Source organism: Protopterus annectens, chromosome 16.part0 (genome assembly GCF_019279795.1).
Source record: "Protopterus annectens isolate FY-2018-M chromosome 16.part0, PAN1.0, whole genome shotgun sequence".
Classification (NCBI taxonomy): Eukaryota; Metazoa; Chordata; order Ceratodontiformes; family Protopteridae; genus Protopterus; species Protopterus annectens.
Window position 1 is genome coordinate 713,954,747 of NC_056750.1, and position 21,023 is coordinate 713,975,769.

General features: G+C 42.5%; 1 protein-coding gene across 2 annotated transcripts in view; it reads right to left on the reverse strand.

Annotated features, from left to right (window-relative positions):
* LOC122790475 (zinc finger protein 521-like) overlaps positions 1 to 21,023 on the reverse strand; it is a 3,214,752-nt gene that overhangs the window by 1,139,127 nt on the left and 2,054,602 nt on the right. For both annotated transcript variants that reach the window (XM_044058016.1, XM_044058015.1), the window contains exon 20: positions 14,640 to 14,813. In XM_044058016.1, coding sequence (XP_043913951.1) covers positions 14,640 to 14,813 — 174 coding nt within the window. The remainder of the gene's footprint in view (positions 1 to 14,639; positions 14,814 to 21,023) is intronic.

The window sequence follows — 21,023 nt, forward strand, 5'->3', positions numbered from 1 at the left end:
ACAAACGCCAGATGATTTAAAAGTATGCCCTGGTTTTCTGCCTGAATTAGACAATTGTCCAGGTACGGATATATTTGAATATTTCTTTGCCTGCAAAATGCAATAACTGGAGCCAGGCACTTTGTGAATACCCCGGGCACAGTAGACAAGCCAAAGGGCAGTGCAGAGAACTGATAATGCAAGTAACCTGCTTTGAAGCGTAGGTATCTTCTGCAAGATTCCCTGATTGGGATGTGCAGGTATGCTTCTTTTAAATGTAGAAATGCCAATAGGCGTCTTTGCCTAGCATAGGAAGTAACTGGTGAAGAGTCAGCATCTTGAATTTTGCAACCTCCAGAAAGGTGTTTACAGTAGACAGGTCCAGGATTGGACACCATGATTTGTCTTTTCTGGATACCAGAAAAAGCCTGGAATAGAAACCTTGTCCCTTTTCCTCTTCTGGTACCAGTTGAATAGCCCCCATGTTTAAGAGGGAAAGTACTTGTTTTTGAGCCTCTGCCCACTGATTTGGGGGCAGGTCTGGCCACCTGTTTGGTGTTGGCAATGTGTGGAAATGAAATATGTATCCCTGGGACACTATATTTAAAACCCATTTGTCCTGGGTTATGAGTTCCCAGTTCTTTGCATGAAGAGCACTCTTTCTCCCCAAAGGGGCGGTCAAAAGATAAGTGCTTGGGCATTTTAAAAGGAAGTCATTGAGACTGTTTACCATAGGGGGGTGTCTTGTTATTTCCAGATTTGGAAGTGGAGGCCCCCACTGCTTAGTTCTGAGAGTCCCCTGGGACTGAAACCTGGGGTTTTTGCTGTGTCTGGGTTTGGCTTGAGAGGATCTGGAAGGGGCTGGAAAAGACCAATTCTTAGTAGGCCAGTGCCTACTAGATCCTGGATGTTGCACTTGTAAGAAATCTTTAACAGTTTACATAGATTTAGCTTTAACAAGTACAACGACAACTGAAACTGAATATTTCTGCGAGAACGCCGATAAGTGCCTCTACCAATAAGGAAATAAACGCGATAACCAAGCTGTGTATCAATCACGTTTTAATATAACGTAAAATAATAAAGCAGACAACTCCAAACTAACAGACAAACTGATGGCAAAAAGGACAAACTGGTAGAAAAGAACAAGCAAACAAACAAGCTAGTTAAGCGCTTTCACCCAAAAAAACTGGGCTTCATCAGAACTGGCTTTCAGTTATTACATCACCAAATTTAAGCTTTTTTTGGCGCCAACAGGAAGTTACAAATTTAAAGTGATATGAGTACTGCACATAAAGGTATTTCATAGTCATAAAGCACCTGTCAACCATACTAGTACAAAACTAATATAAATACAAATGTAAATAAATAAAACTTGTAGAATACAAAAATGTCTAAATAAAACTACTAAATGCATCTGACTAATATTCTGATATGATATTATTACCACAGATACAACGAATTGTAATCTGTGGAATGAATAAAGTTGATATGAAATAAAATGTATTCTGTACCAACAATAACAAATACGTAATTGTGTTCAGTACACACTATAACACAGAATATAATTCAAAATATAACATATGTTGAACAATGCTGGACACAATGTAATCACACTATATTATAAAAAAGAACTGCATATACTATGCATAAAAAATTCCATAAAAATACATTAGAGAGTATAAATAGAACAAATATTGATAAACTGATTCCTAAAAAAAATATTTTAAATATTTTGAAAAAACATTTAAAACATTTTTTTTAAAAAACTCTTTCAAAAAATCTATATTATAAAAGTAATAATGCATATTTTTTAAAGTGATAAAAACTTATGTAATAAAAATTTTTTACATAATCTCCAAAAATGGTTTTACTGAAATTGGTGATGTAATAACTGTAAGCCAGTCCTGATGAAGCCCAGTTTTTTTGGGTGAAAGCGCTTAACTAGCCTGTTTGTTTGTTTGTTCTTTTCTACCAGTTTGTCCTTTTTACCATCAGTTTGTCTGTTAGTTTGCAGTTGTCCGCTTTATTATTTTACATTATATTAAAACACGATTGATACACAGCTTGGTTATTGCGTTTATTTCCTTATTGGTAGAGGCACTTATCGGCATTCTCGCAGAAATATAGATTTAGCTTTATCTTCCATCTTTTTTAGAACTTCTTCAGCCTTATTGCCAAACAGGCAGTCCTGATTTAAAGGAGCATCCAACAATTTAGCTTTAACATCATCAGGCAAAGACTGCTCCTTAAGCCAAACGTGCCTTCTAAGCACAGACCCAGTAACAACAGCCCTGCAGGAGGCCTCTAAAGAATCAAAACCATATTGCAAAGTATGTTTTCCAACTTGTTCAGCAGAATGCATTAAATCCTGTAAATCTTTATTTTCTACACAATCAGGAATCAACATCATTTTCTGTTTAAGTAGTCCAATAATATGCTGTTGATATTTTAACATATGAAATTGGCAGTTTAAAGCTCTGATTGCCAAGGTTGCAGAAGTATAAACCATTTTACCCCATCTATCCAGCGCCCTAGAATCTCTATCAGAAGGTGTAGGATTTTTAGCAGTAGAAGCCTTAATGCCCTTGGGCCCCTGAGAAATAGTTTCTGGATCTGCAACAGGATTTTTGAAAAGGAACTTGTGGGACTCAGGAACCCTGTAGTATCTGTCAGGATTACTAGGAGCAGGAGGCAGGGAATCAGGGGCCAAACTGGATTCCGAGAACACATCAACTATGTCTAGTACAGGAGGTATAGCCAAAGGCCTATGCTGAGGTAGGAGGAAATCACTAAGCCTCTTTTTTGAATCAGAAAATTCCTGACTTTCCCAATGGAAATGCCCCCTTAAAGTATGTAAAGTTTACCCAAAAGAAAAATCCTCAGGAGGGGAAGCAGAGGGAATGGAATCCTCTGCATCAGAATCCTCATAAGTAGGTATGGACAAATCCAGGTCATTAGAAGAGTCAGAAGAAACAGAATCCTGATCAGAAGATCCATAATCAAGCTCAGCCCTAGGCCTCTGGGGGGGGGGGGGGGTTGACTACCCCTGATTAGAGTAATTAGATCTTCAGCCATTTTGACAATTTGTTTTTTAGGCATACAGGCCTGAACATGTGGCCTGGCCATGGTTTTTTTAGACATAGATCGAGATTTAGGCCTTAGTAAAAAAGGCAGCGTCGATTTAATATGCAAGTCTGTAGGCCTGAATACAACCTCAGAAGCTAGTGCCTGCACAGCGGCTCCGGACCCATCCAAGGTAGAGACATCCACAGGTTCCATCATCGAAGAAGCATCTGATGGCATACCGGACTGTGGAGGCCTGCAAATCTGTAGAAGCGGGTATCAGGGGCTGTGAAGGCACCTCACTGAGCACTGGGGACTGGCGACTAGCTTATCGGAAGCGTTAGCGGCAGGTGTGGGCTTATGCGGTCTGTCTCTGTCTTTAGCCTTACATTTTTTCGGAAGATCGGTAGTCGGATGGCTTATCGAAGCCATTTCGGAATATGGATAACAAGAGCAAAAGAATTTAGCGACAAAGATAGCCTGACGACGAATGGTTCAGGCATTAAACAAGGCGCAAAACTGACAGCGAGGGATGTTGTGGTCTGGGCCTAAACAGGTGACGCAGTAAGAATGAAAATCTCTGTGAGGTATTTGCTTTCCACAGGCAAGACAATTGTGAACTTTTTCTGACATTGGTTAGAGCTAGAAAAAAGGATCCCCAACGGGGTACTTAGCTTTGGAAGACTTCAGGTTTGAAACTGAAAATTTCAGGTAGTGGCCAACCAGCACTTGCTAACTGCTTCTGCTTCGGGCTCCTCCATGGCAAGAAAGACTGATATAATGCCGTCGGCTGCATGTTTTATACCCATGATGTCATGGAAGAGGCGATGGGCCGACTGAGGGTTACCTGTAGGCAGATAACCCAAGTGTGATGACTGCAACAGTGAAACACGAACATACATGTATCCCAATACCCTCAGAAATTCCTCTTGCATTACTGGTATGACTGCTGCATAGGTGCATGAGGTAGTCAAAGGAATATTACTTGTTCTTTGGTAGAAAGGCACTGGAGACTGAGGCAGAGGCCCACCTTCTGAAAGCAACCCATGGTGATTTACATGGCTGTTAGAAGCTCTGCAGGTGAGGTTGCCTAGATGAGGCAATCACTTAATTACTGGTAAATATGGATACCCTTGGTTCTGTAGAAGGCAACAGTTGGTGGCAGATACATGTTAAATACTCTAAGTACAGTAGATAAATCAAATGGTAAGGCACAAAACTGAAAGTATAATCCCCCTGCCAGAAAATATAGGAACTTCCTATGTACCTGAAAAATAGAAACATAAAGGTAGGTGTCCAAGTCCAGAGTCACCAACCAAGCCCTCGGGAAAACAACTGCAAGAATTTTTAGTGTGTTACATTTTGAGCTTTGGTACTACCAGGAATTTGTTAAGCTCTGAAAGGTTCAGAATGGGTCTCTAGGTTCCTTCTTTTCTGGGGACTAGGAAGAGGTGTGAATAGAATCCTGTGTCAGTCTGAATTGGAGGAATTGGCCAGATGAAACCCTATTGCAATACGTCTTCCAAGAGAGGTGTAAATCAGTTTCTCTTGCTGCTTTGGAGGGGGTGAGAATGCATAGGAAGGTGGAATTTTCCAAAAATGTAGTGAGCAGCCCTTTGTGATTATCTGTAGTACACATTTATCCTTGGTACTCTGCCCCAATAACTGAGGAAGGAAGTATCAATAACTGAGGAAGGAAGTATCTCTCCCAGGAGGGTACAGTGAGATGAAGATGGAGGGGAGAGAAGTGCTGGGCATAATCACAGCTGCTTTCTAGGAGGGGCAGGGTCCTTAACCCCCCCCCTCCAAGGTTTGAAAAGCTGGTTAGTTTGCCACTTTCTTTGATACCTGGGCTTTTTTCCCCTTAGGTGGCCTTGTTTTTTCTTTTTTAGGGATAAGGGCCAGGACCTACTGCGATAGTTCCTACTGTATCTGGGGTAGGGGAAAGGTACAATTCCTTTAATATACAACAGCAAAGAAGATGGCCAGTGAAAAAAGAAATAAAATTTAGTTCTGCAATAAATTGTATTCCTTTTTTCACTGGCTGGCTTCTTTGTTGTTTTATAGTATTCAGTTTTATTTTGGTTACTTGTAGAATTACTTTAATGCTTTCAATTGTTTCCCCTTGTGGTTCAGTCTCAAACTTTTTCAGCTTGGGGCTCAAAGCCATAAACCTTATCTAGCAGCGCATCCAGCAGTTCTGGTTTGAGATGGTCAGATGGGCTGTGAACTCAGTCAGGGATGTCTCCTCATAACAGACCCTGTGGCAGCCACCTTGCATGATATATCCAATACATCACAGTTGCATTGAAGTCAGTATTTGGACACCTGGAGACTTGATGTCCTTCTGGAAGCTCTAATCTTACACTCCCCCTCTGACCAGGCTTTTATTTATTCCTGAACTGACTAAAGGTATTTGAGCATTTGAAACTGGCAGTTCAGAGCTCCAATGGTCAGTGTGCTGAGGTGCTGGTCTTTATGGCAACTCAGTCTGAGTGTCAACTTCCCCTACCATTTGTCAATGGATTCCTGGCTGCAGGCCCAGATGATCCTTTGGTGGATTCCAGAGACACCACAGTTGGACCTGTGACTGGAATCTTTATAGAGGCACCTATGGGACCCAAGCACCCATAAAAGCTATCAGGCTTTCTAGAGGCATGGGGGAAGAAGTCAGTCTATAAAAGTAGGTCAGCAAAAACATTGTCCAACACTTAGTTGACCAGAGGTGCAGCCAGGGGTTTAGTGGCAGGAAGGTTGAAAAGCTTTCTATAGTTAGCTTGGTTCTGGGAGAATCCCCAGACTCCCAATTAAAGGATTACTTCATTCTTTGAAGGGTATCGCCAAATGACATATGCTCAGGGGCAAAGCGTGGTGTCTTCTGAGTCAAAGTCCAAATAATGCTGAGGGGAACAAGATACTCTATAACATGGGCAATTTCCTTTTCATCCCATGACTCTGAAGGATCTGTATTTCTTGTGTAGGAATGTCTCTCACCCCCCAAGGGAGGTTTCTTGCACAGGGTCCATTTCCAGGGTGGGTTCCCTAGACCTCATTAAGTCTTACTCCAGTGTGACAAGCTTCTGTGGACAGACTTGGATGGAGGAAGGAGGAGATTTGGGCAGCACTGGCTGGGGCAAATCTACCTGCTTTTTAGGTCTGGTTTGGGTATCTTGGGTTTAAGTAGTGGACAACAAGGCCTCTGGGTCACAACCTTGATCTGGTGCCTAGAAAATTCATCCCAAACTATTACCAAGGGAATACCTCATTCAACCTTAGTCACCAGAACTCTGGTATCGTAAGCCATGGAATGCTTAGATGCTTTGGACCCTAAAGACACTGGTCTAGTGTTGGCACATGAGGACTTGGCCATAGTTATGGCAGCCTCTGTAGGAAGATATAGTAGTGGACTCTGTCGTAACAACCACTGGATCAGAGTACTGCAAAGGTGCCTCACTTGAATTGGCAATCTCAAGACAAGGTAGTGAATTGGACATGGATATGTTTTCACCCTTCCTGCACATCTTTTTTTCTTCAGGTGTTTCTCTTTTTGCTTTTTTTTTTGTGACAATGGCCTGGGAACCAGTGGGTGCAATAACATGCAAAGGCAGAGCCCTACCAGATTCTAAATGCTTTTTGAGGTATTCGGCCCTACTCAAATTATTATTTTTTTTTTTAAATTAAACTATTAAAAACTGAGCAACCTGGCATGTCACATTGAGGCCCTAAGCAAAGCAAGCAGTAGGAGTGACAGTCTTTGCTGACCCTTTTAGACATTAAACATACAACATTCAAATACTATTAAAGAAAAATAAAGTTCTCTGATGGGGTACTTAGCTGATTCCTCTGGTACTTTAAACTGACTGATGACACTCACATACACAGTACTGTGCATAGGATCAACATGGCAAGAAAAAACTGAAGATGGTGGTGTCTGACAAATCACTGACTTCCTGACAAAAGATGACTAGGACTTTTGCTAGCTCTGGGGGATGGAGAAAGACTCTAGTACTGGGGACAGCCACAGGCTTCACCACAGCAATAAGTCCCAAGACTAAGCACTGCCACATTTACTATAATTAAAATCCTTTCATTCAATGCCTGAACCAATTCACTGATAAATTATTTAAAGTACAGATGTGAAAGTTGAACGCAGCATAACAGCAGATGTTCAAATGATCACTGCTGCAGTGGCCTTAATTATTTGGGTTATATCCTGCCAAAGATGCAACTGCCAGACAGCTTCCACAGATTCAGGGCACCTTCCATATACCCAAACCTGTCAAGAGTCTGGAGCTTAGAAAGCTTAAAGACATGTTTCAGTGTGAAGCCATCAGAGCTTTCCTGCTAGAAGAAATGTGGGAGGCTGCGCCCTGACAGCACTATGCTAGGAACAACAATAAAAACTTCCACACACTAATGCAGGGAGGGAACAGCTACTGCAGCAATGATCATTTGAACATCTACTGTTATAATAAGTTCAACTTAAACAACTGTGTCATGAAAGGAGATACTGTCAGCCCAGCTATCTGAAATTTTGTAAATAATTATATGTCACTTGTGAACATCAACATGATTAATATGCTTGTGTTACAAATGTATTGTTATGTGCATATCAAACTGCTGGTACAGAAGTGTGTGTTAAAAAGGGTTGGGTTGTAAAGTACTGAGCTTTAAAAATGTATCAACAGCGTAACCTACTGGAACAGAACAGAAATGTACATAAACTATTGTAGCTGTTTAGATGTATATATTTTAACAATGGAAACTGGAACACAGGAGGTTAATTTCAGAAAACATATCTGAAAATTTAAATTACTTTATGACCACGTAATAAAAGGATGTTACCTTTCAATTTCAGTACTGTAACTGAGGCAGTGTCTAGAACTAGATGTTCTCTGCATTGTCTTCCAAGTGTTTTATTGTTTTATGACTTCCAGGATCTTTCTTAGATCCAAGAAAAGCCTTGTTTATGTATTTTCACAGGTAGACGCTAAATGCTACTAGCTGTTTTTCACCTGGGATAGAGTCAGATGACAAAAATTGATGTCATCCCGCAAGCTATCCCAGCAGTAACATTTGGGATATTAATTTAAGAACTCTCTGACAGACTGAGTATTCTGTATTTTGTCTTTGATCTGACGAGATCCATTCACCACACATCTTGCTTTCTAAGAGTAAGACAGTCTAGGGAACAGTGCAATTTTCTTAGATTCAGTCAGGAATATAGTGAAGCGTAGTTTAGATGTTTTTCTTTATTTGTGACTGTCCTGTAATGTTGTTTTAAACATATCCTGTGATTTTGAACTCTGATGTTACTGTGACCATATACAGAGTACTTTCTTATTCTATTACTACCTATTATTAAATATATTTAAACCTTTCCTTGTGGCTGATATTTGTCACACATATTTAAGCTCAGAGAGTACTTACATATTTATTTGGTGATACTGTGGGCCACTCCTAATAGCCTTGCTCTTGGTCAAACTACCATTTGTACTGACAGTAACATTACACAGTAAGATGGGACACCCTTTGTTAAGGGCCTTAAAGTAGCTGATACGGACGTGGCTGGTGGCAGTGATAACTACCTTACAGTCTGGGCAGAAGGGTGCATAGCTAGTAACCTGTGGCAGCCTTTCCCAGGTGTATGTGTGTGCGTGTGCGTGTGTGTGTGTGTGTGTGTGTTTGTCAGCTACTTGGGCAAGAACACGAAACACTGGTTGTACTAACAGGGTACTGGAGGTCTTGGCTTGGCCACTCAGCTGAGATATCAGCCTTATGGTTGTGCCATTGAGGAGTCTTATTGGGGATCTGGAGAAACCAGCCCAGGACTAACTGTTGTCTCTGTGTGCTCTTAAGGGAAACTGCACGTGATGCAGAGAGCTGCATCTGGAAATAGTGTGTGTGTACCTGTCATCCTCCCAACGTACATCCCCCACTGTTGCCAGTGGTGAGGTGCCACAAACTGCACTATGTTAATCATACTGACCACTGCTGCAATAGCCTTTGCTATAAGGGTAGATTGCCACAACTACATTTAGCACATGGAGTCCAGGAACCCCTGAAAAATAGTCGCAGCAAAGCTGAATCTGGACTTAGAGAAGGAATCAAGCTTAGAGTTCTTTGCAAAGTATGTACAGAGGACCAACTAGCTGCTTCTAGAATATTTCTAGAATTAAAACCCTTTCCAAAAAGCCATAGATGCACCCAAGGCCCTGGTAGAGAGGGCCTTGACCCTGCCTGGAACAAATTTATCGTGAGTACAACAAAAAGCAATAGCTTTAGACAACAATTTGGAAATTGTCTGTTCTGACACTGATCGTCCCTTCTTACCTTCACAAGAAGCAAACAATTGATCTGAACATCTAAGACATATAGCTCTATCATGACATTACTAGAGCTGTCTGTGGAAATTCGAGGTATAGAGTATCCTTTCTCTTTAGATTTAGTAAAGAGAATGGGGAGATAGATAGTTTGTCTTAAAGTACACTTGGATAGCATTTTAGGCAAAAAAGAAGTAATAGTTCTCAAGAAAACCTTGTTCCTATGGATGAGGTAGGGTTGACTCACCATAAGAGCATGCAACTCAGCTACCCTTCTTGCAGAGGTCAGAGCAATCAGTAAAACTGTTTTCACTGTTAAGAACTTTAAGTCAGCCAGATTAGCTGGCTCAAATGGAGCAAGTGTTAGCTTCTCTTACACAAAATTAAGCTCCTAAAGAGAAGCCACCAGTTTACTTGGTAGCCTCTTATGCAAAACCCCTTTCAAGAACATTTTGAAATGCCCCTGCCTTGAAAAAGGAGGACTTATGGGCAGCCATGCTGAAATGGCAGATAAATGAACCCTGAGAGAGGAAAAAGAAGAGCCAGAAGACATTAACTCAAACAAATATTGTAAAACCAAAGAACAACTAGCCCTGGATGGGTGCTGGTTATGCTGCTGGCATCAAACTAGAAAACCTTTTCCATTTGTTAATATGATTTTCTAGAAGCAGGCTTTCCTACCTCCATTAGTACCTGATATACATCCTCAGCAAACAGGTGCTTACAAGGAATTCAGACTATCACCCTGACAGTCAACTGAAAATGACTGATGTCTGAGTGTATCAAATGCCCCTGTTCTTGTGTATGTTGACCCAGTCTGTGAGGAAGCTTGTGGTAATTGCCACTGCCCATTTCTGAAAGAAGGGAGAACCACAGCTGCCTAGACCAGAAGGGAGTCACCACAATAGCCTTGAGGGAATCCTTCTGAATCTTCAGAAGTACCTGGATATTAGTGGAAAAGTATACAGGAAGTTTCCTGTCCAAAGGAAATAACAGGCATCTGTCTTTCAGGCCTTCTTTCACAGAGTTCTGGAACAGAATCTCATCAACGGATTGTTGAAACAGGAGGCAAATGGTCTATTTTAGGAACTTCCTGCAGATGGATCAAATGCTAGAGAACCCCCGCCCCCCACCCAAATCTAGTTTCCATTCATGAAGGTCTGCCATGGTGCTCTTTAGCTTGTCAGCCACACAAATCTGCTCTGATGGAATTGCAGGATGTCTGTAGAATGAGACCGTGCTGTGAAGATATATCCCAAGCTAACATGGCTAGTCTGCAGAGGGTATGACCTGGTTCCCCTTGCTTGTTGATGTGCCACAAGACTGTAGTACTGTCTGAAAGAGTTTTGAAGAGGTCTTGGGGGGGGGGGGGCAAAGATGGTTCAGACATTTGAGTGCCTTAATCAGGGAAAACATCTCCTAGATATTTATTTGCTAGTGTTTCTCCTTGGTGTCGCACACCCCTGCAATTTCATCTCTCCTGAAACTACTCCCCAAGCAAAGTTCGAAGTGTTAGTAGTGACGGACAGCTTTGGAACAGGGAGGAAGAAGGTGAGGCTTGGATTTAGGGATATCTGTCTCCACCAAAAGGCTTCTGTGCTGACATACACAGCACTGTTATTTGAAAATATAAGAGGTGTTGATGCTAGGTCCAAAGAGATTTCAGATAACACTTTTATCTTTCTCATGTGGAGTCTTGCCAGGGGGTATCATGACAATCAGATGCTGTGAGAGACAAAATCCTGAGGTATTCTCTCACAGTGATAGACGTCTGAGTGGAAAACTTTAGAAACAGATCTAAATAAGGATATTTTTTTCTTGTGGAGTAAAAGCTGTTTGAACAGAGGTGTCTAGTTCACATCCCAGGAACAAAATTCTGTCGGACAGAGTCAAGAAAGTCTTATGACTGTTCTCTTGGAACATACCTTGTGTTAAGAGATATCTCACCCAAGAGAGAGAGAGAATCATGACACTTTGAAAAAGACTCTGCAAAGATAAACAAGTCATCTAAATATGGAAAAATCTAGATACCCTGGTAAGCTGGAATGAGTTATAGCTGGAGCTACAGAATTTGTTAACACTCTTGGTGTAGTGGATAGTCCAAAGTTTAAGGAAGAGAACTAATAATGTGATGCAGTTTTAAAATCTTAAGAAACATCTGGATGAACATAGATGTCATGATAAGCATCTTGCAAGTCTAGTGTTACCAGAAAACTTGAAAGAGGATGATGATGTAACAAGTTGTGAAATGACAATTTGAATTAAGGCACCATCACAAAAAGATTTACTAAAGAAATATCCAGAACTGGTCTCCAAGCATTTTCTTTCTCTGGCACTAGGAACATCCCTGAACAACCCTTCTCCACTTGGAAAGGAGGAACTGGATCTATCAGTCCTTTCTGTAGGATATAACAAAGTGTCTGCTCTGGAGAATGAAGAATGACCCCCTTGAAAGAAGGAATTTCAAACCACTGCCATCTCTAATCTTGATGAATGAAATTCAGAACCCATTTGTTTGAAACAATCTGTTGCCAAAGAGAAAAATGGAGATTGAGACTTTCTGGAAGAAAAAGGGAGCCAGGGTGGGAGTGGGTGACAAGGTCTTGAACCGTCATTCAGACACACTGGAATGTCCTTGGTTTTGGGAAGCTAGAGACTTCTGTTTGGAACTTCCCTACCATGTCTTGTGGAAGCTGGTCAGCAGTGGGGTGTTTTTTCTGAATTCTGTTGAGACTGTTATTCTGTTTTCTGCCAAAACTGGAAGAGGAGAAACAAAATTCCTTAGATAATTTGGAAAAGGAGGGTTGAAAAATCCTACAGATCCTCTGGATCAGCTTACCCCTCTCATCACCTCTGCAGCAGAGGGGGCCAAATACTGTCTATCCAAAGCAGAATTTAAAATTTTGCTTTTAACATCTGAGAGGTTCTGAAAATATAGCAATGCAAACTTCCTTAGAACAGTATCAATGGCTATAGGCCTGTAAGACCTATCAATGGAGTCCTACACACACTGCAAACAATGAGTAGTGACCTGTGCAGTAAAAGAAACTTAGTTATTTAAAGCAAATTTTTCTTCACAAAAAGAGAATAAAAGTCATGTACTTACTATAAAGATAGATCAATGTAGTCTGATTTTCATCCGTTAACAGGTGTTGTCAGATCCGACATCTTTCTTTTACCAGAAAATAATTTACAAGGATCAATAGCCTGAATTAAACAGAATCAAACTCAGTAAACTACTCCTACCCAAATAAATACAAGGAGGACTGGATACACAGCTTGTTTTTAATGTTTAATTTTGACAGAAAAAATGGGGCCAACCATGTTACTTATGACAGCAGCAGCTGCTTCCCTAGGGATGGGCACAGCATTCTGACAACACGGAAACATTCCCTGTTCCCTCTCCCATGACCCACGACAGTGGTTCCCCCTTGCCCACTAAGGAGACTCAACAGCTACAGAGGACATGGCTAACCCCCGTTCCACAGTGGCTGTAAGTGCTACACTAGATGAATCTGGGGTAACAGACAAGTGGTCTGAGGTACAACAAATGGCCACAGCTGAGTCACCTACCAGCGGCTCAGGCAAAATGTTACCCTAATGTGGTGGGAAAGGCTGTTTGCTTAACTTTTTTTCTTTTAGTGTCTGGAAGAAGGACCGACCCTGGGAATGGTAACCTGTTCCATGGTCAAGCTAAAAACAGTGCCTCTTACTTGGTAAAGACAAGCAGTTAAAAAACACTTTCTCCACAGAAAACATGTTTTCAGACAATTAGCACTACTTTCAAACTAACAGAAAGAAATGACAGCTCCAGAAAAGTAATAAAACATCAACAAAATTTAAGAAAACGGAAGCATTTTTTCCAAAAAGGAACTTGCCTGCCCAGCAAAGAAAAGTACAAGCCAACCCTCAATCCTCAAAAGCCAAACAAGAGTGCACTCATCACTGGCAGTAAAGCTCTGAAGGATTTTGCACATACAATTGCTTTTTAGTCAACTCAGCTCAAGCTGACTGACAGTTTGGGAGCAAGGAAGGTGCCTTGAAGCTTTGGAAGCTGGATGCCTGTTATATTCTTGGCAGGATATAACCCATATTGCTAAGGCTACTGCAGCAGTGATCAATATGAAGAACATTGTACACAACATTATATAACAAGATCCAAGCAAGGTGATTATATCACAGTTGACTACAGTTTTTTCAGCTAATCTGAAACACGTTTTAATGCACAAGAAAAACTCTTTCACAAGGATGCGACAGTGGCGGCAGAGCTATAATCTTTCATCAAGTGATCCATCAACTACTGCTTGCCAATAGTGGCAAGCATAAACTGGCAATGAAAGTGAAGTTACACAGTAACAGCTATTACAGAACAAGATTTCCTTTATACGTCAATTTTTTAATATAATTTTTGATTCAGCCATTCCATTAACAAACATTTTATGAACAAAACATTAAACTAAAGTTCATCTCAAAGTGTTAATTTACACTTGAGTGATACATATCAATTAAAGATACAAAATGTTTTTTAAACCACAATAACCACAAACCCTCACCACTTTTACCTACAACTTCTCTATGTTCACAATTATAAAAGATCCCAATGAAGATTAGTGTAAAGAAATTAAACATATGTGAAAAATATTACACTTATTTTTATGTTCCAAACATTGCTTTAGAATATGTCAAAATGTCTAGTTGCCTCACGTCTAAAGAGATGCATATACACACATACATTACATACACACAAACATATACATAAATACCACTACAGAGAGCATTTCACTATTATTAAACAGTCTCAAAAACGGCACAAGGCAAGTAAATTCTAAAACACCAAATGGCACAGCACCAAACCGACCAACTGTAATCTGCATGATCAGTGTCAAAAAAAAAAAAAAAAAAAAAAAAAGATTTTACAGAAAAAGGGTAAACTGTCTTAAACACGTTATGCAGCAACACAACTATGGAGAGCTATGAGAGAACTTAAAGCACTGCTGGGGCTGTTATAGCTCCAGAATAAAGGATTATCATCAGTATGTTAAAAGAGAATGAAGGGATTTACTTAACTAAAAATACTCAAAAAAGTTGGAGCAGATAACAATAGTAGATCATTAAGTTTTCTTGCCACATTACCCTTTAAGCACTAAGCAGTAATTATTCTAGTGTGTTTTTTCTGCTTCCTATGAAAAGACTCTGGTTTTCAAAGTATATATGAAGGATGCTAAACTAGTTTCACATAAAATGTTTCTATTAAAAAAGAAATCTTAGCACCTCCGTGACATTTATGGATATGTTTTCTCATCTCTGTGGCGTGGCGAAATCCTTGGGGACAAAAGAGACACTTGAATGGCATAAGCTTAAAATATGCAGAACGATCGTCAACCAATGAGCATTTTCTTTCACCAAAGGTAGTTCCATAAATTTTGCATGGAGTGTCTTGCTTTCCTTTGAAAGAAAAAAAATATTTCTTAACATCAGTTTTGTTTAACACAAGCACCAAAAAAAACACAGTAATTTCGACTCTCTCCCTCCAAAAATCTAAAACTATCATGCTTTTTAAAATGCTTTAAAGAAAAAAAAGATATTTGTACAGTGAAGAACATATGCTTGCAGAAATAGGTCAGCTTAAGTGGCCCAGAAGGATAAAGGCCACACAACATCTCAAACAACATGACTTTAATCAGTGGGTCAGGCTCCTGATGGAGATAGAAGGGGAGGATGGGGCATGCCCACCTGCTGGAGAGAAAAATAGACACTCAATGCCAAGGTCTCTGAGAGGAAGTGAATGCATGGTCATGAGGGGTTTAGGATATCAATCCACCACCTGGAGGTAACCTTAAATATAGGTGTGCAGGAGTGTGCACACATTTAAGAAGAAAGCATCATGAACCTCCATAGTGATGCAGATTATATATCCCCTACCCAATGTGAAAGCTTAGGACCTTACAAACACCTTCACGGTCAGGATGTCAGTGAGTACACAGCACATTATCATGCATGCCTGAATGATGGCCCTCTCCTGAAAGGTCTTGCCCTGACAGTAGGTGAAATTCCCAACGTTCGATAATGAACATACTGTGTCTGATATAGAGGGGTCTTTTATTTTTCAAACACCTTCATTAAATCATCACTTGTGACACAGGCAAATTTACATTCATATATAAAATAATCAAACTATATTAATGAGAAGTTATGTACCTACCATAACGTTCCATGTTAGTTGTCTTCTCTTGCCTTCTTTCTTGCTTGATGGGTTCGGAGCCGATCCTCGGCTCCACTGCACTTGCTAAGCTCGAGAGTCACTTTTACCAGCTCGAGGCAGCCCCATATCCCATGATGCAAGGCGGTAAGTACCCAGATCTCGTTTGATGTCTATAGGCAATAACACCTAGCATAAAAAACTTCCCAAAAGGAAGAAGGAAGGCAGAGAAAAAGCCTGAAGGATGGGTTAGGAAGACCAGAACTGTACGGTCTTAAGAAGCATTCTTCCATGTAGGGAGAAAAAGGTCTGTCCAGGCTAGGGGGAAGGAGGGAGGGTCGCAAGAAAGAAGGCGAGAGAAGACAACTAACATGGAACGTTATGGTAGGTACATAACTTCTCAATGTTAAGTTGTCAATCTCGCCTTCATTCTTGCTTGATGGGACCGCGTCCCTAGCACCTCTATCCTGGGTGGCTTAATGGAACAGACTCTTGAGAACTGTAGAGCCAAAATTGGCTCTGTCCCTGGAGGCCAAATCCAATTTGTAATGAGAAACAAAGATATGAGGAGTGGCCCAAGTGGCTGCTGCACAAATAGTGTCTAATGGAAGTCTAGCCTGAAAGGCTGTGGAAGTGGCTAAGCTTCTGGTTGAATGCGCTTTAGGTTTCGAGCACAGCTGTTTTCCCCTGAGCTGATAGATTTCAGAGATGACAGAAGAAAGCCATCTAGATAAGGTCACTTTTGAGACAGGGAGGCCTTTTTTGTTATCAGCATAAGAAATAAAGAGCTGATCGGATTTCCTGAATTGTTTTGTTCTGTCTAAATAATATCTGAGTTGGCGGTGAACATCAAGATAATGTAATTTTTGTTCCGATCTGTTTGAGTAATTTGGGAAAAATACAGGAAGGTCAATAGACTGATTCAAATTACTCTTTGAGGCGACCTTAGGCAAAAAGGTCGGATTAGTTCTCAAGGATACCCTGTCTTTGTGGAAGACCAAATAAGGGGACGAACAGAGAGCATGAAGTTCAGACACTCTCCTAGCCGACGTAATAGCAACCAGGAAGAGAGTTTTCCATGAAAGAAATTTCAGGGAACATGAAACAGCTGGCTCGAAGGGAGGAAGAATTAAGGATGTCAGCACTAAATTTAGGTCCCATTGAGGAGGAGGACTCCTGACTGGAGGTTTCAGGAGAAAAATTCCTTTTAAGAAGGCTCTACAAAGCCTGTGGGACATAATGTTGTGATCTGCGAACCCGACATGAAAGTTCGAGATAGCAGCCAACTGAACTTTGACCGTGGAAGAAGAAGAGCCCGCGTGAAAGATTTCCGCTAAGAAATCCAAAACTGCTTGAACTGGAGCAGTAAAGAGATCAATATTTTTAGCTTTTGCCCAACAAGAAAAGCGTTTCCATTTGCTGGTATAAATCCTCCTGGTAGAGGATTTTAGTGAAGCTACTATGATGTCTCTAACTGGGTTAGAGATCAAAGGAAGCCTGGCTAAGGAAGGAAGTGGAGCAACCATGCTGTGAGGTTGAGAGAAGGGATAGACCGGTGCAGCTGACCCGATTAGTGAATCAGAAGGTCTGGCACTGGGTCCAGATGCCACGGCTGCACCAAAAGGTGACGATGGAGGAACGGAAACCAAATTTGTCGAGGCCAATAGGGAGCAATGAGAATCATTTTGGCTCTCAAAACGGTGGCTTTCTGGAGAACTTGTGGAATCAGTGGAAAGGGAGGAAAGGCATAAAGAAGTCCCTGGGGCCAATCCTGGGTTAGAGCGTCTCTGGGGGGATGGCCTGGCAGTGGGAAGAGAGAAAAGAAGTCTGGGCATTTGCTGTTTTGGGGAGTAGCAAAAAGATCGCAACATGGGCGGCCCCATTCTAGAAAAATCTCTTCCACTATAGATTGTTTGAGAGACCACTTATGAGGCATGAGAATAGCTCTGCTCAATCTGTCCGCTAGAATGTTGGTTTTCCCAGGGATATGCGTTGCTACCAGAAACCGATGAGAGGAGATCGCCCATAGCCAAAGTCTGAGAGCTTCTCGACACAAGGGGTAAGACTTGGTTCCGCCCTGTTTGTCGATATACCATACTACAGACATGTTGTCTGTGTGAACTGCAATTGTTCCCAAGGGAAGAAAGTCGTTGAGGGCTTGCAACGTTAAAAGCACTGCTCTCATCTCTAGGACATTTATGTGCAGGTGGTATTCAAACGGTTGCCACGTCCCATGAACCATCCTGCCCTGATAATGACCCCCCCACCCGATCAGGGAGGCGTCCGTAGTGACAGTGGCTACCGGGGCCGGGGATACAAAGGGTCTGCCTTGGTGAATTTGGGGAGAAGTAATCCACCATGAAAGATGATTCTTGCAAATTTGTGTCACCAGGATTTGGTGACGCATTGGAAGTTGTTGGTAAGACCACTGAGTGAACAACATCCACTGAAGCAGACGCATGTAGAAGCGGGCCAGTGGAAGAAGGGTAATGGCCGCAGCCATGAGGCCCAACACCTTCAGAACCATTCTGGCTTGTACCTTTTTGCTGGCAAGGATGATCCTCACGTGACTTTGAATATCTGAGATTCTTTGGTCTGTGAGGGTTGCTGACATCCGAACAGTGTTTAAATTTGCGCCTATGAAAGTAATAGACTGGCAGGGCAATAAGGAGGATTTTTCGTAGTTGATCGAAATTCCCAATTGAGTGCAGAGATTTAGTGTGTAATCCCCGGCTTGAAGAAGTTGATGCCTGGTGGTGGCTGAAAGGAGCCCGTCGTCGAGATACGGAAACACCTGGAATCCTTGACGTCTCAGGTGAGCCGTGACCACTGCCATGCATTTGGTGAACACTCTGGGGGCTGTCAAGATGAAAAAACAAGTAGTACACCAAGGCAGGCGAGGGTAGGAAACTCCAAACCACAGTATTCACTTCAAGGTAAGAAACTCCAAACCACAGTATTCACTTCAAGGTTTATTCAAAAGGATCCAAAAGTTAGCGCTTTCACGTTGGTCTACAGCGCTATGAAGTCTGATGAAGCGTTGTAGACCAACGTGAAAGCGCTAACTTTTGGATCCTTTTGAATAAACCTTGAAGTGAATACTGTGGTTTGGAGTTTCTTACCCTCGCCTACCTTGAAGTGAATACTGTGGTTTGGAGTTTCCTACCCTCGCCTGCCTTGGTGTACTACTTGTTTTTTCATCTTGACTGTTGACTGTTTTATCAAGTGAGTACTTTACTTAGTGGTGGATATATTCACAGACTCTGGGGGCTGTAGTGAGACCAAAGGGCAGGGCTCTGAATTGAAAATGACTGGACCCCAGCCGAAAGCGGAGAAACCTTCTGGAGCATCTGTGAATCTTTATGTGATAGTACGTGTCCTGAAGATCTATTGAGCACATCCAGTTGTCCTTCTCTAGGAAGGGCAAAATTGACTGAAGTGTGACCATTCGAAATCTTGTCTTTTTCACTGACTTGTTGAGTCTGCTGAGATCCAATATTGGTCTCCAGTCTCCCGTCTTTTTGGGGACCAAAAAGAATCTTGAGTAGATTCCGGGCTCTGAATGGTCTGTTGTAACTGGCTGAATGGCTCTTTTTTGTAGAAGCCTTAATACTTCTAACTCTGCAACTTCCCTTAGACCGGGTGGTACATCTGGAAGGGAATTTGTGTGAGAGAAGGGACTTTCCTCGAAAGGAATTTTGTAACCCTCGGATATAATCGACTGTACCCATCTGTCTTGAGTGAGGGAACGCCAGGCTTCTGGGTACAGCGATAGTCTTCCCCCGACTGCCTCCAAGGATGGACAGTCGGGCAACATCTCAGGGATGCTGGAAGGGCTTGTCAGAGAGAGGCTCTCTGCTTCCCTGGTTCTGTGGACCCCCTCTGCCTCTAGAGCGTCTGTTATTATTACCCCCTCTGCCTCTAGGGGTAAACTGACCACGTGTATCCGGCGTGACTCCTTGGGATTTGAGGGAACCACATCTTTCCACCCTTCTGTCCTTTAGGGTAAGGTCTAGAAGGGGTGGAAAAACGGACCCCTAAGGCAGAAAGAGTCTTGCCGTCCTGTTCACACCTGGTCAATGTATCCTTCACTTGAGGGCCAAACAAAGCTGACCCATCAAAGGGAGAGTTTGTGAAGGACGCCTTAAAGGGATCTGCAAAATTACAGAGCCGCATCCAGGATTGACGTCTAAGAGCCACCCCTGTACCTGCGGCTCTACTCGCTCCATCTGCTGCATATGATATCAGTCGCATGGAGGAGTTAGCTATAGAATTAAGGATTCCTAGCTGAGAAGCAATTTTCTCTTGAGCCCCTGCAGCCGTAGGATCCTGTACTACTTCACCTAGTTCCTTAAGGATGTTCCTTTGGAGTATGGTGAAGTGACATAAGTAGTTCAGCGAGCGCATAGCAAAGGTCGCTGAAGAGAACATCCGCTTACCATACCTATCCATAGTCCTAGAATCCTTATTAGGAGGATGGACAGGTACGGAAGGATCTGCAAATTCCTTCTTAGTGGCAGCCGCCCCCACCATGGCATCAACAGGGACACCTTTCGTAAGGAATTGCTTTTCCGAAGGGGCAGTAATACATTTAGATGGCCTCCTAGGAACTGGCTCTACAGAGTCAGGAGCAGCCCAAGCCTTTCGAGCAATAACCTCCATAAGGGGGTCGAAAGGCGGAGACACCCAAGAGGTGGAGGGCCGAGATCCAAACGCCTCTAGGTATACCGACTCATCCTCAGAGGGATTTGTGGAGGGCCAGTTTCCCCTCTGTTTTAGGAGTTCTAGGATGTCTAAAAAGGAGACATCCTCAGAGGGGGATCTTGGGGATCCCTCCAACTCATCTAAGTCGGTATCTGAAGTGATAGACTCAGGGGAGTCTAGGTGTTTCCTCTTACAAGTCCTCTTGCACGGAGGATCTCCTGACTGATCAGGAGAATCCTCGGAAGAGGGGGCTATTCCCAGTGGGGAAACCTGAGGTGGAGGATCTCTGGGTCCGGGAGCAAGAGAGATGGCAGAGATATCGACAGGCACTGTAGAGGGAGGAGCTAAGGGAATAGACTGCTGGCTGAGCCCAGTGGCCAGCACACTTCATCACCTCGAAGGCCCCCCTCCCAGGGAGGTCCGAGAGAACCCGTTCCGAAGAAACCGGGACTCCAGGGCCCACTGAAAGGGAAGGCTCCGAGGCAGATGTCGGAGCCGAGCTCACCAAGGCCGAGGCTCCAAGGGGAAGAGTGGGGTCGGGCAAGGGTCCGATGCCACTCACCCCCTCGGAGACCAGGGAAGCCTGACCACCAAATCCCTCTAAGGAAGGTCTCGAAGAGGAGATAAGAGTAGATGCCGAGGGTGCAGAAGGAAGGGGGGGTATCCGCCCCTCAGCCATAGCAGAAACTATCCCCGAAGACTCCAGCTCCAAACTCTGAGGTAGAGTCGAAGGAGGAACTTCAAGAAGGTGT